Source organism: Saccopteryx bilineata, chromosome 5 (assembly GCF_036850765.1).
Source record: "Saccopteryx bilineata isolate mSacBil1 chromosome 5, mSacBil1_pri_phased_curated, whole genome shotgun sequence".
Taxonomy (NCBI): Eukaryota; Metazoa; Chordata; class Mammalia; order Chiroptera; family Emballonuridae; genus Saccopteryx; species Saccopteryx bilineata.
The window spans coordinates 105042470-105056977 of NC_089494.1; the positions used below are offsets into that span (position 1 = coordinate 105042470).

Below are 14508 nucleotides of genomic sequence, written 5' to 3' on the forward strand. Positions count from 1 at the left end.
AATAGGAATAAAATACTACACAGGATCATGAGATACAAAATTCCCTTCTTTCCACTATCGAGTCTATATTTATTAGCTAAAAAGCCCTTGAAGTTAACTTCTCTTCCTATAAGTAGTGAGTGGGATATCACTGGTGGAGAATATAATAAAGTTCTAAGAGATACTTATGTGGGCTATCTCAATCATAATTAGTGAATTCAATCCCAAATATGCAAAGCAGGTGAACTTATTCGCAGCCTTAGATAACTGTGGGTATGTGCACCTGTGAGAAAATGTGATTAGCTGCTTGCTGCTGAGGTGGTGGGGGTGGCAGAGGTGGCTGTGGAGGTCCAGGCACTTGGGTTCTAACTGGTTGCTGAGTCATAGGAGGATTATACACAACTGGACTCCCATCTGGGTTTATGAAGGGCTGACCTAAAAAATTTAAAAAGGAGGGAAAAAAAGTCAATCACAATACAGTTTAAAAATAGATCATTCTAATAACAACTTACAGCACACAATTACAATCCTTATTCACAATTTCAAAGTCTCAAATTTCTGAAAACTAAAAGATGTTCCCAGGTTAAGAAGCAAAGTCTGACCTTATATGAAGCTATTAATAGTCTTTATTTTTTCCACTTAAAGTATTCAAAACTTTTGCTGCAGTGTTTTATTGTAAGGGTACTACTGCTCCAGAATCTGCTGAAGTTAATTTATAATAGGTAGTATTTTCTTAAAACCTCTGAATTCTGAAATATATCTTGCTCCAAGTTTAGTTACAAAACTGGGGTGCTTTAGTGCTCTAATAATACTTCTCAGTTTCAAGAAAAAATTGCTTGACTTTGGGTTCCTGGAAAATTGTTAGTTGGCCTCTATTAGGTGGCAGGAAATAGCTAATTTATAGGCCACATTGTGTATATTTAACAAATAAAATTAAAACGAAATGAAAATTAACATGATTGACAGCTTCAAATTTCAAATGTGGACTTGATGGCAATATCTTTAATTTGTCAAACCTGTAAATAATTTAAAAATTCTATATCATTTTCTATCATAATAATCTTTTTAATTCCAGTGAGATTTCTTATTGTTTTTATTTATTTATTTATTATTTTTTTTCTGAAGTTGGAAACAGAAAGGCAGACTCCCGCATGCACCCGACCGGGATCCACCCGGAACGCCCACCAGGGGGCGATGCTCTGCCCATCTGGGGCATTGCTCTGTTGCAACCAGAGCCATTCTAGTGCCTGAGGCAGAGGCCACAGAGCCATCCTCAGTGCCTGGGCCAACTTTGCTCCAATGGAGCCTCGGCTGCGGGAGGGGAAGAGAGAGACAGAGAGGAAGGAGAGGGGGAGGGGTGGAGAAGCAGGTGGGTGCTTCTCCTTTGTGCCCTGGCCGGGAATCGAACCCAGGACTCCTGCATGCCAGGCCAATGCTCTACCACTGAGCCAACTGGCCAGGGCCAAGATTTATTATTGTTAAGAGAGAAAACTAGAGAGAACTTTAATATTGATTGTGAGGCTTTTTAGTGCTTACTAATTATCAGAGGGAAATTTTAAGTAATAGTAAATTTTATTCTTTCTCTACATGCATGCTAAACAACTTTTTATTAAAAAATGTAGTGGAAATAAAAACAAATAGCCTGACCAGGTGGTGGCGCAGTTGACAGGGCGTCAACATGGGGCACCGAGGGCTCAGGATTGAAACCACCAAGGTCACCAGCTTGAGTGCAGGCTCATCTGGCTTGAGCACTGGGTCACCATCTTGAGTGTGGAATCACAGATATGACCTCACGGTCACTGGCTTGAGCTCAAAGATTGCTGGCTTGAGCAAGGGGTGACTAGCTTGGCTGGAGTCCCCCAGTCAAGGGACATGAGAAGCAATAAATGAAAAACTAATGTGATGCAACTATGAGTTGATGCTTCTCATCTCTCTCCCATCCTGTCTCAGTCATTCTCTCTCCTCTCTCTTACTAAAAATCAAAAAACAACCCACCCAATAAACAGAGATCAAAAAGAAAATAAATCCCCCAAAATCTTATTGTTAATAATTTGGATACCTTCTTCCAGACCTTTTTTTCAATACATATATAGATTCAAAGGTAAGTATTTTTCCTCCCTCTATGCTAGATTATTTAAAAAATAAAAAAAGGAAAAGACTACATGAAATAAACTGACCGTTGCACATGATATCAAATTAGTATGGGAAGAATAAAGAAGAAAAAAAAAGAGAAGTTTGAATAATAGTTTTTCCATTGCCTTCAAAACATCCTTTTTTTCATGATATATACCTATTATTTTTGAAACTTATATAATAATTTTGGAAGAGAAGAATTCACTGCTCCATTGCTATCAAGTGGGAAAAATCCTCCAAGGCCAAATTATTTTCATCAGTTTCCTGAGAATTTATGTGTTGGTTATAAATAACTAAAAACAAGTCATGCTGCATAACTGCTGATTGTTAATAATTTTGAAAATAAAATGTTAGGCAGGAATTAAGGTGAAAGTATGTTTAAAAGTAACTTCAAAACTGCTTGAAAAAATTAGATGTCTTATAACACTGCGTTCAAAAAGCAAAAAGGTCACTTTTGAACTCATTTAAAATTAAGACAATTCAACTTCAGATTGATTAGTCTCACTCTATTATTCCCTACTCAATTGAATCTTTCATGTTACCAAAAACATATTAACTAATGGGTTTTGAATAAAAAAGAATAGGAAATAGTATAATAAATCATCTTATATCCTGCTCCAGGAATTAGGAAGTTAGTGATATAATAAACCTGAAGGATAAAAGATAACTGTTATTAAGCAAAAACTGATTTTCTGAGTCATTTATGCTAATTCAATTCTTATATAGAAACAATGTTTGAATACATTATTTTTTAAAAAAGAATGTAAATGAAATCTGAAGGCAATGAATTCAAAGCCATGATTTTCTCGACAACAAACAAAAGAAACATTCAGAGACCCTGATACTCTCACCTGTATCTACCTTACTTGACAAACTACCATGGCGATGTGACTAAGTGTGTAAATTTTTAAGGAAGGTTATCAAATAATTTAAAGTTGTTTTCATTATCTTACCAAATGACTGAGCTATGCTATTTTGAAGAGAGACCAAGACTTCCTGTGATCTTTTAAAAGATCACATTTTTTCCGTATGTCATTTTTGACAATGTACATAATAAAATGTATTATGACTCTATCTTTCCACGGTTGTTTCCCTATCTGTAGAAGGTGATTTAACCTATCTAACAGGGTTGTTCTAAAAACAATAAACAGTGTATTTAAAGCATCTATTACAGGATATGACATATAGTAAATGCTTGGTATATACAATTGTCTAATTGCAAAGACTATGTATTGTCAATATTAATTCATAGTGGCTACGTATTTTCTTTTAGTAATAAGATTGTCTTTAGTCTTTCCTCAGAATAAAACAATTCCCATATTCAGGACAATTACTTATAGGTTCTTTCTACTTCATTATATAATGAGTAAGCACTGTTAACTTTCTCCTTCTTCATAAAATGTACACTATTATACTCAGAATAAAGCCTTTATAAATAAAACCTTTTATCAAAGCTTTATCAAATAAATGTCGTTCAAAGGTAGTTGTCTCATTTCAAGGATATAAATTGTTTTTAATTACAGTTAGGCCATTATTTGGCCTAAAAGATAATGTCATAAGGAGAAAAGTACTTTTTGATATGTCTTAACATTTTCTAGCATAACTGTTTTCATTAAAAGTTCTAGGGAAAATGCTGATTATAAATGAGAAATAAATAGCTGACAACACATACACAGACATTACATTTAACACATATTCTCTAATTTTCAGATAACTCCTAATCTCTCAATGGAAAGAAACATCCTTTTTGGGATACCAACCTGTCTGTGGGTTGATCAGAATACTGCCAGGTGGTATGCCTGCCGCTTCCAAGGGAAGCAAAAAGAAGCTAGTGCTAGAAGATGCGACTTGCCCACTTAGGCCACCATCAAAGGAAAGAGAACTATGAGTGCTGACAGTTGGATAGACGACAGGTGCGCCATGAGAACACTGGCTGAGAGCGGTACCTGGAAGAGGCTGCTGGGTGTGAGAAAGAGAGCCCGTAGATGACCCTACACTACCAGAAGACTCAGAACCTAGGGGAGGAGTAATGAAAAATACGGAGTTTTTAAACCTCATTTAAAGATGCAGGTTTTAAATATGTAATAATAAAATTCACATTGCATAACATGCAGTTACCACATAAAAGCTTGGCTATTTTTTATTTACTGTAAATTTTGCTATCCCTCCCCACAAAAAACAAGTTTAATACAGAAAACTGACCACATAAGTTGTCAGAGAAGTCACAGCCAAAGCATGCAACTAGCATGTTTACACTAACACCAGCCACAGACAATCACAAAAAGCATATTATCCACATCCCCAAACCAACAAAGTTATATACATTTTACCTTTTAGATTAACACCTAGAAATATAACAGATTATAATTTTCCCCACAGGAAAAAGAACATAGCACAGCCAAATGCCCAAAACCTCTTATATCAGAAACCCCTTATCTATAAGAACACAGAAAGATTAATAGTACTGTAGGAATTAAAAATAAAAGATAAATTCTCTATCAAGAGAAACTGTCAAGTTTCACTGCAGAACTTCATTTTCAGCACATAATCATAGCATCTTCCTATAACGTAAAGTCACCTTAAAATTAAAAAAAATCCTATCAAGAGACAAAGATAGCATGAAAAATAGCCAAGTACTTATATTACCATCACCTTAAAATTTATTCCTCACTGTACTTAATAAATTGATAACTTATATATATTTAATTGCTTCACGCTTGCAATCTGAATTCATTTTCTATTATACAGAGACAGAAAACGTCACTGACTTTCAGTAAAATGGCTCAAGGTGAATAAGAAAATGAACAAAAGAACTTTGATAATGTATACAGTTAATTAAGTTTTGTAAAACAGAGTTGACTCTGGAATGGAGAATTAATCTTTAAAGAATAAAATAAACACATATGATGAACTATACAGATTTCCTTTGAAGGATAGCTTCTATTTTAAGTTGTGCAAAAATGACTACTGACCAGTATATAAAAAATACTTTTTTCCTATTAAGAGTTAAATAATATTCCTTTTTAATCTCTGAAACTAATACAGATAATAAATAGTACATGTTCTTAAAATATTTTAATTTGGCAGTGTCTAAATGATGGTCTCATGATGCAAGAGCAGTTTCTTTTTATGAAGACTAAGTGGCCATTTTTTCAGATAAATACATATTTGGCACATATGCATATTTCTTATATTCATAAAACTCACCTATTTTTTAGCAAATCTATTATATACACTAAGACATTTTTGATATCCACAATATAAATTAAAAATGTGGCAAGTGCAATTCACAAGCCTCAATATTGTAAAGAAGCATTGACTGTAATCAGGATTAAAAAAATACTGTCACTTTCAAATACATAGCTCTCCCTTAAATTGTCATCTGTACAAGACCAAATCTGACCTCAATAGGCTAAAGAGAGGGAGCCACTTATCCTGATGTTCATGCTTATATTGGGATGAAAATGAAGATTCTAAGAGAAACATGAGCTTTTTTATTATTGAAACCAGCTTATAAAAGTGCAAGGAGAATATGTTATAAGCCTAAATGTTATGCACTGCAAATGCAAAGAAGCTAAGAGAATCAGGATGTTATTAAAATTTCTATCATTTGTAATAATTACATCATTTTATTTTTTATTTAGTTTTGAAGTACTCTGAAAACTTCTCAGCAATTGCATTCATTTTTCAATGGCAGATGAAGAACTTTATCATGAAAAAATGCAACCAATAATTGATAGTATTAGCTGAAAAGGCAATCACTGTTAAATAATCCAAGGTGAGAAACCATATCTTCTGACTAAATAAGCAATGAAGAATTTCCAATATGTCTGGGTACTGAGATGACATTTCATCGAACCAACCTGATTAAGTTTATGTCACAATAGAGAATTCTTATTTTAATCTCTTGTAAATCTCTCACACAGAAAATGAACTGTCATGTCAATAGCATATATCTCTTAAGTTCTTTGGAAGTGCTCAAAACACTGCTGATGTAATTTGGATAATTACATAAGCCATATAAAACAAAGAGCTCAGACAGTATTTGGGAAACTAAAGTTTTGACTGCACAGTTCTAGACAGATATTTATACCTGTTTTTGAAAGCCTGCCTATGCTTTTGCTGCTTCCAGAACTATCACCTCTCGTCAGGACCGAAATTCCACTGAAGCTGCTGGCTTTGGTTACCGCAGGCTTGAAGTTTCGGAGGGAGCTGTCCGAATCTGTGCTGCTCCAGGGTCGTGGTTCCGAGTACTTGAGCTCATTTTCAGTGCTGCTTTGATGGCTATTTGTTGATCTTCCTGAAGCATCTCTATTAACTCTGTAATTTAGAAATAGAACTTTGAAAAGCAAATAGAAGACAAAAACAAAAAGAATTAAAAAGCTTTAATTTTTCACTGCTGCATGAAAGCATGCTTCCAATACCTAAATATCTGGCGCCTCTGCTGGGTACTACTAGCATCCTCATCTTGGATTCTGTTGGCATTTTAATAACACATTTTTATTTTTTATTAGTATCAGTCAGTTACCAAAACAAATGTTAAAAATTCCCTCACCTTTTATCAATAATATAATTCTCTTGGGAACACAGGGACTAGAAAGAAAGAACAGATCAAGTTGAGCTTTTCTTAAATACACAATGCCACCTATAAACCAATAACAACAATAAAAATTACCTAATATTTAAAAAGTATCTCCAACCAAAATACTCCACATGGTGATAAAAGTGCACAAATAAATAATAAAGAAGTTATATTCTCTACCAAACAAGTGAACCCATTATCATTATTATTATTATTATTATTAGTAGTAGTATATATTCAAGGTATACAACAGTCTGCGGACCTACCCAATTTACTCAACAAATACTCTGACCACTGTCCTTCGGCTGTGGCAGTAGCAGTGAGCAAGCAGCCGCACTTTCATGTAGCTTTTCTAATGTTATGAACCTGGCTTAGACAACCACTATTTTTATTTGTATTATTATGGGTCTTCTAACTAGTTTTCCATCTACCAGGAGTTACTAAATTATGGCTGAACCTGGTTTTTTGCCTCTCATTTGTGGTGCTTCTCTGCTGTGTCCCTATTCTACCTTCATGTCTCTACACAAATCACATACCATATCGTCATTTTCTGTTTGCTCATCAAGGGCAGAGATCTCATCTATCTTATAACTACAGAGAAATACATCTCTTTCAGGCTCTGAGTTCAGAAGACCTGGGTTGAAACCCAGCTCCGTCATTTTCTAGCTGTATGATCTTTGGCTATTTTACTTAGCCTCCTGGAGCCTTAGTTTCCTTATCTGTAAAACAAAACCAATTATAGTATCTAATATATATAAGCTGTTTGGGGATAAATTATGGTAGCAATCCCTGGGTATGTTCTACAGTACTAAGTACAGTACCTGCTACTGGTGTTAAATAAAATTTGTTGAATGAATACTATAAATTCTTAACTAAGAGTCTAGATTTTAATGTTATTTGCTTTTTTTTAAATACAGAGGCAATTTTTATCGCTGGCAATGTTAACACAAACACAGACATTAATATATCTTTGAATAGTAACTAGTACTGCACAGAACAGATGCTTAACAGAGATTGGTAAAATCACATTGATGCTCTTCTCAAATATATGCATAAAATAATTAGCCAATTAAAAGATCTCTTTCATATAATCACTTACAAAGTGGAAAACAAGTAATAATCTAAAAATCAATTAGCTTTATTTAAAAAAAAAGAAACAAGTTATTTATCAAGAAAAGTCCTCTAACAAGTAAGGTTTAGAGCAGCGGTCCCCAACCCACAGGCCGCGGACTGTTACTGGTCCGTGGGCCATTTGGTACTGGTCCGCAGAGAAAGAATAAATAACTTACATTATTTCCATTTTATTTATATTTAAGTCTGAACGATGTTTTATTTTTTAAAAATGACCAGATTCCCTCTGTTACATCCGTCTAAGACTCACTCTTGACCCTTGTCTTGGTCACGTGATACATTTATCCATCCCACCCTAAAGGCCAGTCTGTGAAAATATTTTCTGACATTAAACCGGTCTGTGGCCCAAAAAAGGTTGGGGACCACTGGTTTAGAGAGCACGTGATTTTATAGACAGTGATCAATGCTCTAAAAATCTCAAGACTGGAAGAAAAAAATATTATAAGAACTACATACTCAGTTCAGCATATTACTCCTGAAGTAGATCTACTACTAACTTTTGACAAACTTATTTAACTGCCACAAAATAGTATATTATAAACTTTAAATTATTAACATGAACAAGACATATCTAAGTATTTCTAAAAGGTGTTTTGATATGGAACAAATGTGGTTAAAACTGTGACCAGTAGATTAAGGGAGGAATAAGGCCCTCTAATGCAATTAGTATATATTCTCATATGACAAGCTAAACACTATAATACATACATCTTGGGAAAATATACGATCTCTAGCTCTCTGGTACTCTTCTTCTCTTTCTTCTATAGATTTGCTTCTTCTGTCATCTTTCAATCGTATTCTTATCTACAGAAAACAAAACAATTAATTCTTGGGGAAATAATCTGCTGGTATAAGTCCTGCACATATAACAATGTTCTAATTGTGCTAGATTACCTGATTATCATCTTTGTCAAAGCTAGAGTTATCTCTCTTGAGGATATAGCGTTTCTGAAAGTCTTCACCTTTATCATCCTTAATATGTTCATTAAATTTCTGATCAGGTCTAAAAAACAAAAACAAGGAAATAAAAAGATAACATACAATATTTACAGAAAAGGTAAATATAACATTTTATGAAAAGTAATAGAAGTAATAAAAGTTACCACTCACTGGTGCCATTAATAGATATTTAAGTTGTTTCATTTATTCCTTATAACAACCTTTTAAGAAAATATCAACTAGCCCATGTTATGCGTGAAAGGCTACATGAAATACAGTGTGGGCTCTGGAATCAGACTGCTTGGGTTCAAATAGCTTTACCAATTTAGTTGCTTTGGGACTTGCACAAGTTATTTTAACTTCTATATTTCTTAATTTCCTCATTTGTAAATGGAAATTATAGTGTCTCTACTTCATAGGGTTAGTCTGAAGATGAATTAATAAACAGCACTTAAAACAGTGACAACCCATTAGAAGTATGTTATTATTATAAATATTACCTAGGAAACAGGTTCAAATGATTTGAGCAACTCTCCAAGGTCAAAGAGCAAGTACACATGACTTCTTGGCCTTTTGGCTAAGATCAAGTGTAGAGATCTGTTCTTTTAAATTTTTATTTATTGCTTTTTACAGCAAGAAAGGAAGGGGGGAGAGACAGAGAGGGAGAAATATCGATTTGTTATTCTACCACTTATGCCATCATTAGTTGATTCTTATATGTGCCCTCACTGGAATCGAACCGACAACCTGGAATGTTGGGATGATGCTCTAACCTCCTGGGAGGCAAAGTCATTAGTCAACAGAGCCAAATATCAACAGTACAACGATTGAAATTTCTTTTGAGAGCCAAATTTTTTAAACTTAAACTATATAGGTAGGTACATTCCTTATCGAGGTAACGCCCACACGTGGTATTTTGTGGAAGAGCCACACTCAAGGGGCCAAAGAGCCGCGTGTGGCTTGCAAGCCGCAGTTTGCCAACCAGGGCCTAACTCTTTGAGCCATCCAGCCAGGGCTGAGCCCTGTTATGAGCTTAATATCTGATACGTCCTCTATCCAAGACAACATAGTAAATGAATTTTTGGAGCAGGGAGGTGGACTAGGAGCTTGCTCCAACCACTGCGCTCATCAACCCCACATTGTAGTACCTCTGGGAATGGTGCACACCCTCAGAGACAAAATAACAACAAACACAAGGGGCAAGTACATGACTGAGCCATAATTGAAGCTCTGGTATGCAAGAACCAATGATTGTATGTCCTCTGTGCACTGTCTCCTCTAAATCTAAGAAAAAGTTTTAGGGCAAAGAAAAAACTATAGCACAGTAACATGTTATATTCGTAGTGCACTTGGTTTGGTGTTATATAATTGAAAGGAATAAAATATCTTGTGGTTGAAATGACTAAAACTTAAGAGATTACTTCAAAATACAACCAAGTGATTAAGTAAGAATGCTTAATTATTGCGGGATACATCTTTATGTTAATTGAAACTAGTTACAAAAAAGTTCTTTTTTTGGACATTAAAGTTGTAACCTAATGATTATAAAGTTTAATATATTTTATGACTGATTGGTCCTTCCTCTATGGAAATGTTACAAGTTCTACTGAGATCCAGAAGATAGACAAGACTGTGGCCCCAGGAAAACTATAATTATGTAAAATTTCACTTCCAAAAATTATTCATTCAAACTCTTATGAGTTAATATTATCCTCTCACAAAACTGGAATTGTTTAAAATATGATAAACTAAAATATATTTAGAGGTTATAAAGTCCAATTGAACCCCCATGTAGTTTTATTATAAATAGTTGAAAAATCCCAAGGTTCTCTTTACCAGGCCACAGTCGCAAAGCTCCAGGGAAAAGCAACCTGGTCTCAACTCTCCAGGCAGAGGAGAACAGAAGCTCCATATCCACACATGCTGCAAATGGCTTTTTCCAGTCTACCTGAATCATTACCAGCTAGAAGCAGTGGTCATTGGGACTTGGACATGAGCTTCAAAGTATAGAATGGTGACAACAATTCCAGTGCCATGTGGACTTTTCCTGTGGGGAAATTTCCTGGACTCCTGCTCCCTGTGACAGCTCCTAACAGACTGAACTGTGGTTGGGTTGCATTTTTCAGGGATTTGGCATGGTGATGGGGCCAACTTGGACTTGGGGAACATGTTAAGGACACTACTCTTTTAGGGATTCTTGCTGTATTGGCCAAGAGTTTGCTTAAAGGCTTTTAATCACTGTAAAAAATAGAGGACTGGATGAAGAAGATGGGGCACATATACACCATGATATATTATTCAGCTAGGAGAAATGGTGACATCGATCTCTTATAGAGGAATGGTGGAGTCTTGGTAGCAGTGTGCGGGGTGAAATAAGCGAATCAGAAAAAAAACAGGAACTGCAGGATTCCATACATTGGTGGGACATAAAAGCGAGACTAAGAGGCATAGACGGGAGTGTGGTGGTTACGGGGGGGTGGGGGGAGGGAAGGAGGGAGAGGGGGAGGGGAGGGGGAGGGGTACAGAGAGAACTGGATGGAGGGTGGCGGAGGATGATCTCTCTTCGGGTGATGGGTATGCAACAGAACTAAATGACAAGATAACCTGGAAATGTTTTCTTTGAATGTATGTACCCTGCTTTATTGATGTCACCCCATTAAAATAAAAATTTATTTATAAATAAAAAAAAAATAGTTGAAAAATATATTATGTATATTGTCGCACAATATATTATGACTAACATTAAGTAAATTTCTAAAACAAATACACCTGAATAAAGACATTTTCAAACTGAGTTATTTCATTATACATAGTACTCAAGTAACACTTCTAAATACTTGTTTTAACCTAGTGAATTTTTACAAACATAACAAAAACAAAAACCCACCACAAATACAAACAAAAAAATATATATGGAAAAGAGAAAAATAAAGAGAATTAAAAAAAATAAACAAAACAAAAAACCTACCATAAACAAAAACAAAAAATTACAGTGTGTCTGTAAAGTCATGGTGCACTTTTGACCCATCACAGGAAAGCAACAAAAGACAATAGAAATGTGAAATCTGCACCAAACAAAAGGAAAACCCTCCCAGTTTCTTTTTTTTTTTTTTTTTTTTTTTTGGTTGCATTTTTCTGAAGCTGGAAACGGGGAGAGACAGTCAGACAGTCTCCCGCCTGCGCCCGACCGGGATCCACCCGGCACGCCCACCAGGGGCGACGCTCTGCCCACCAGGGGGTGATGCTCTGCCCCTCCAGGTCGTCGCTCTGCTGCAACCAGAGCCACTCTAGCGCCTGGGGCAGAGGCCAAGGAGCCATCCCCAGCGCCCGGGCCATCTTTGCTCCAATGGAGCCTTGGCTGCGGGAGGGGAAGAGAGAGACAGAGAGGAAGGAGGGGGGTGGGGGTGGAGAAACAAATGGGCGCTTCTCCTGTGTGCCCTGGCCGGGAATCGAACCCGGGACTTCTGCATGCCAGGCCGACGCTCTACCGCTGAGCCAACCGGCCAGGGCCCCTCCCAGTTTCTGTAGGATGATGTGGCAGCATGTGCGCATGCGCAGATGATGACGTAACACCGTGTATACAGCGGAGAAGCCCATGGCCATGCCAGTTGAGATGTGGACGGTACAGAGGAAAGTTCAGTGTGTTCTGTGGCTCGCTAAATTCAAATCCGTGACCAAAGTGCAACGTGAATATCGGCGTGTTTATAATGAAGCGCCACCACATAGGAATAACATTACTTGGTGGGATAAGCAGTTGAAGGAAACCTACAGTTTGGTGGAGAAACCCCGTTCTGGTAGGCCATCAGTCCGTGACGAGTCTGTAGAGGCTATACGGGACAGCTACCTAAGGAGCCCTAAAAGATCTGTGCGTGAGCCCACATCGAACTGCACTGAATAGGTATGAAACTGGGAGAGTTTCCTTTTATTTGGTGCAGATTTCACATTTCTATCGTCTTTTGTTGCTTTTCTGTGACTGGTCAAAAGTGCACCAGGACTTTACGGACACACTGTATATACAGAACTGAAGAGAAAAATACAGAGTAAAAACATTTTCATGACCAAACTGATAAGAAAAAGGCTGTTTTAGGAATTTGAAAGATTATCTATAAAGTTCTGACAATGGTATGTAGTTATTCTTGTCACCCTGTTTACTTATATCAATTACTTTAGTAGCTAAAGTCACATTTTCTTATTCAACAAATTTATACTTGGGTGAGAGACTTATTCCAAAGTGAGCTATAAAGTTTAACCAAGAGCCTGGCAACTTTTCTAAGAGCAGCTGGATTCCCACACCAAAAAGCATTAGCAGGCATTTCAGCTAACCTGAAGACTGTCTTACCTCTTTCTTTTATAGATACCTGAATATTTTGCCCTGCAATCTCCAGCGCCCGCTCAACTGAGACACCCCAGTGGACACTGGGTTGCTGACATCCACAACACCACTGGTTCAAGGCTGGAGCGGGTAATCTGCCTATGAGGAAAAGGTAAGTTTGTTTTTATTTAATGTGGAGTAGATCTCTAAGGTTTTCTGATTTACAACCTTCTTCATATTGCAGAAGATACAAGAATACAGTGTAACTTCAATGATTCGAAATATGCAATCGATCCATTCTTCTTTTAGTACATCATAAACATCAGTGCTTAGCTAAACTTTTTACAACCTTGATGAAGAGAAGTATAAAGTTTCTGACATTATTCATAGTATTCAAATAACTGAGGTTACACTGTATTGAAAACCTTAGAATCATCAGTCAAAATGTTAGTCAAAATGCCTGCTAATGTGCATGTGCTTGGGTGTCCAGCAGCTCTGAGTAACGTTGAAAGGTATGGGTTAGAGATCTATTCACCTTCAGTCCAGCTCATGTGTTATGGTTATTATCCTACTTTAGCCATGATGTAACTAACTGGGAAAAGACTAATTGAGGAGGATATTTTTAAAGGACTAAGTGACAGGAAGAGGAAAATTAAATCAGATTCACACTTGCAAGTAAAATTTAATCCCTGAAGAAAGATAGGAGGATCCTTTTCAAGGACATTTACCTTCATTCAATTTTAGTTGTAGGAACAACCATTTAAAAAGACTAGGTTCCATCAATATATCTATTTTATTGACAACATTCTACTTGCAATAGAAGAAAACCAACTTTGTTCCAGCAAACAAAATGCCAGCTGTAAGGGGAAAGGCCAGTATAACAGAAAGGACCTAAGTGAATTAAATATAACCATGCAAACCAAATGGTTCATGGATAAAACTCTGAGAGAAGTTCAGCTTCAAAAAAAAAGGGCAAAAAATAATGAACTGAAAAGCAGCATTTATGGCAGCTGAAGTTGAGTGCTGCTCAATACCACATAATCACAGTTGTCAGACAGAAATTAATACAGAAAATTCTATTGATAGGCATATCAACACCAAAGTATAAAATTTTAGCTGAACTCAACTAGTTGTTTTAGGATCAGCTTTACAAATAGGCAGAACAGATGTTGTGAACGTTGTAATTTTAGGTGCCTCTACATTGAGCCCTTGGCTCCCGAATACTAGCACTGATGATCATTTCACCAACAGTATAGCAGGAGTCCCCAAACTTTTTATACAGGGGGCCAGTTCACTGTCCTTCAGACCGTTGGAGGGCTGCCACATAGAGTGCTCCTCTCACTGACCACCAATGAAAGAGGTGTTCCTTCCGGAAGTGCGGCAGGGGGCTGGATAAATGGCCTCAGGGGGCCGCATACGGGCCCGTAGTTTG

General features: G+C 36.5%; 1 protein-coding gene, 1 non-coding gene and 1 pseudogene across 9 annotated transcripts in view; 2 read left to right on the top strand and 1 right to left on the bottom strand.

Annotated features, from left to right (window-relative positions):
• Nucleotides 1–14508, bottom strand: part of R3HDM1 (R3H domain containing 1) — a 119273-nt gene that overhangs the window by 68286 nt on the left and 36479 nt on the right. For 5 of the 8 annotated variants that reach the window (XM_066233266.1, XM_066233264.1, XM_066233263.1 and 2 more), the window contains 7 exons: nt 8720–8828; nt 8534–8629; nt 6668–6705; nt 6537–6587; nt 6206–6432; nt 3873–4127; nt 263–414 (listed from right to left, as the gene is read on the bottom strand). In XM_066233266.1, the coding sequence (XP_066089363.1) occupies nt 263–414; nt 3873–4127; nt 6206–6432; nt 6537–6587; nt 6668–6705; nt 8534–8629; nt 8720–8828 (928 nt within the window). The remainder of the gene's footprint in view (nt 1–262; nt 415–3872; nt 4128–6205; nt 6433–6536; nt 6588–6667; nt 6706–8533; nt 8630–8719; nt 8829–14508) is intronic. The other 3 variants (XM_066233270.1, XM_066233268.1, XM_066233265.1) reach the window with 2 other exon arrangements.
• LOC136307013 (U2 spliceosomal RNA) lies at nt 9322–9480 on the top strand (annotated as a pseudogene).
• Nucleotides 9753–9934, top strand: LOC136307018 (U2 spliceosomal RNA). The gene has a single exon (XR_010725744.1). It is a non-coding gene; the product is annotated as a U2 spliceosomal RNA (small nuclear RNA).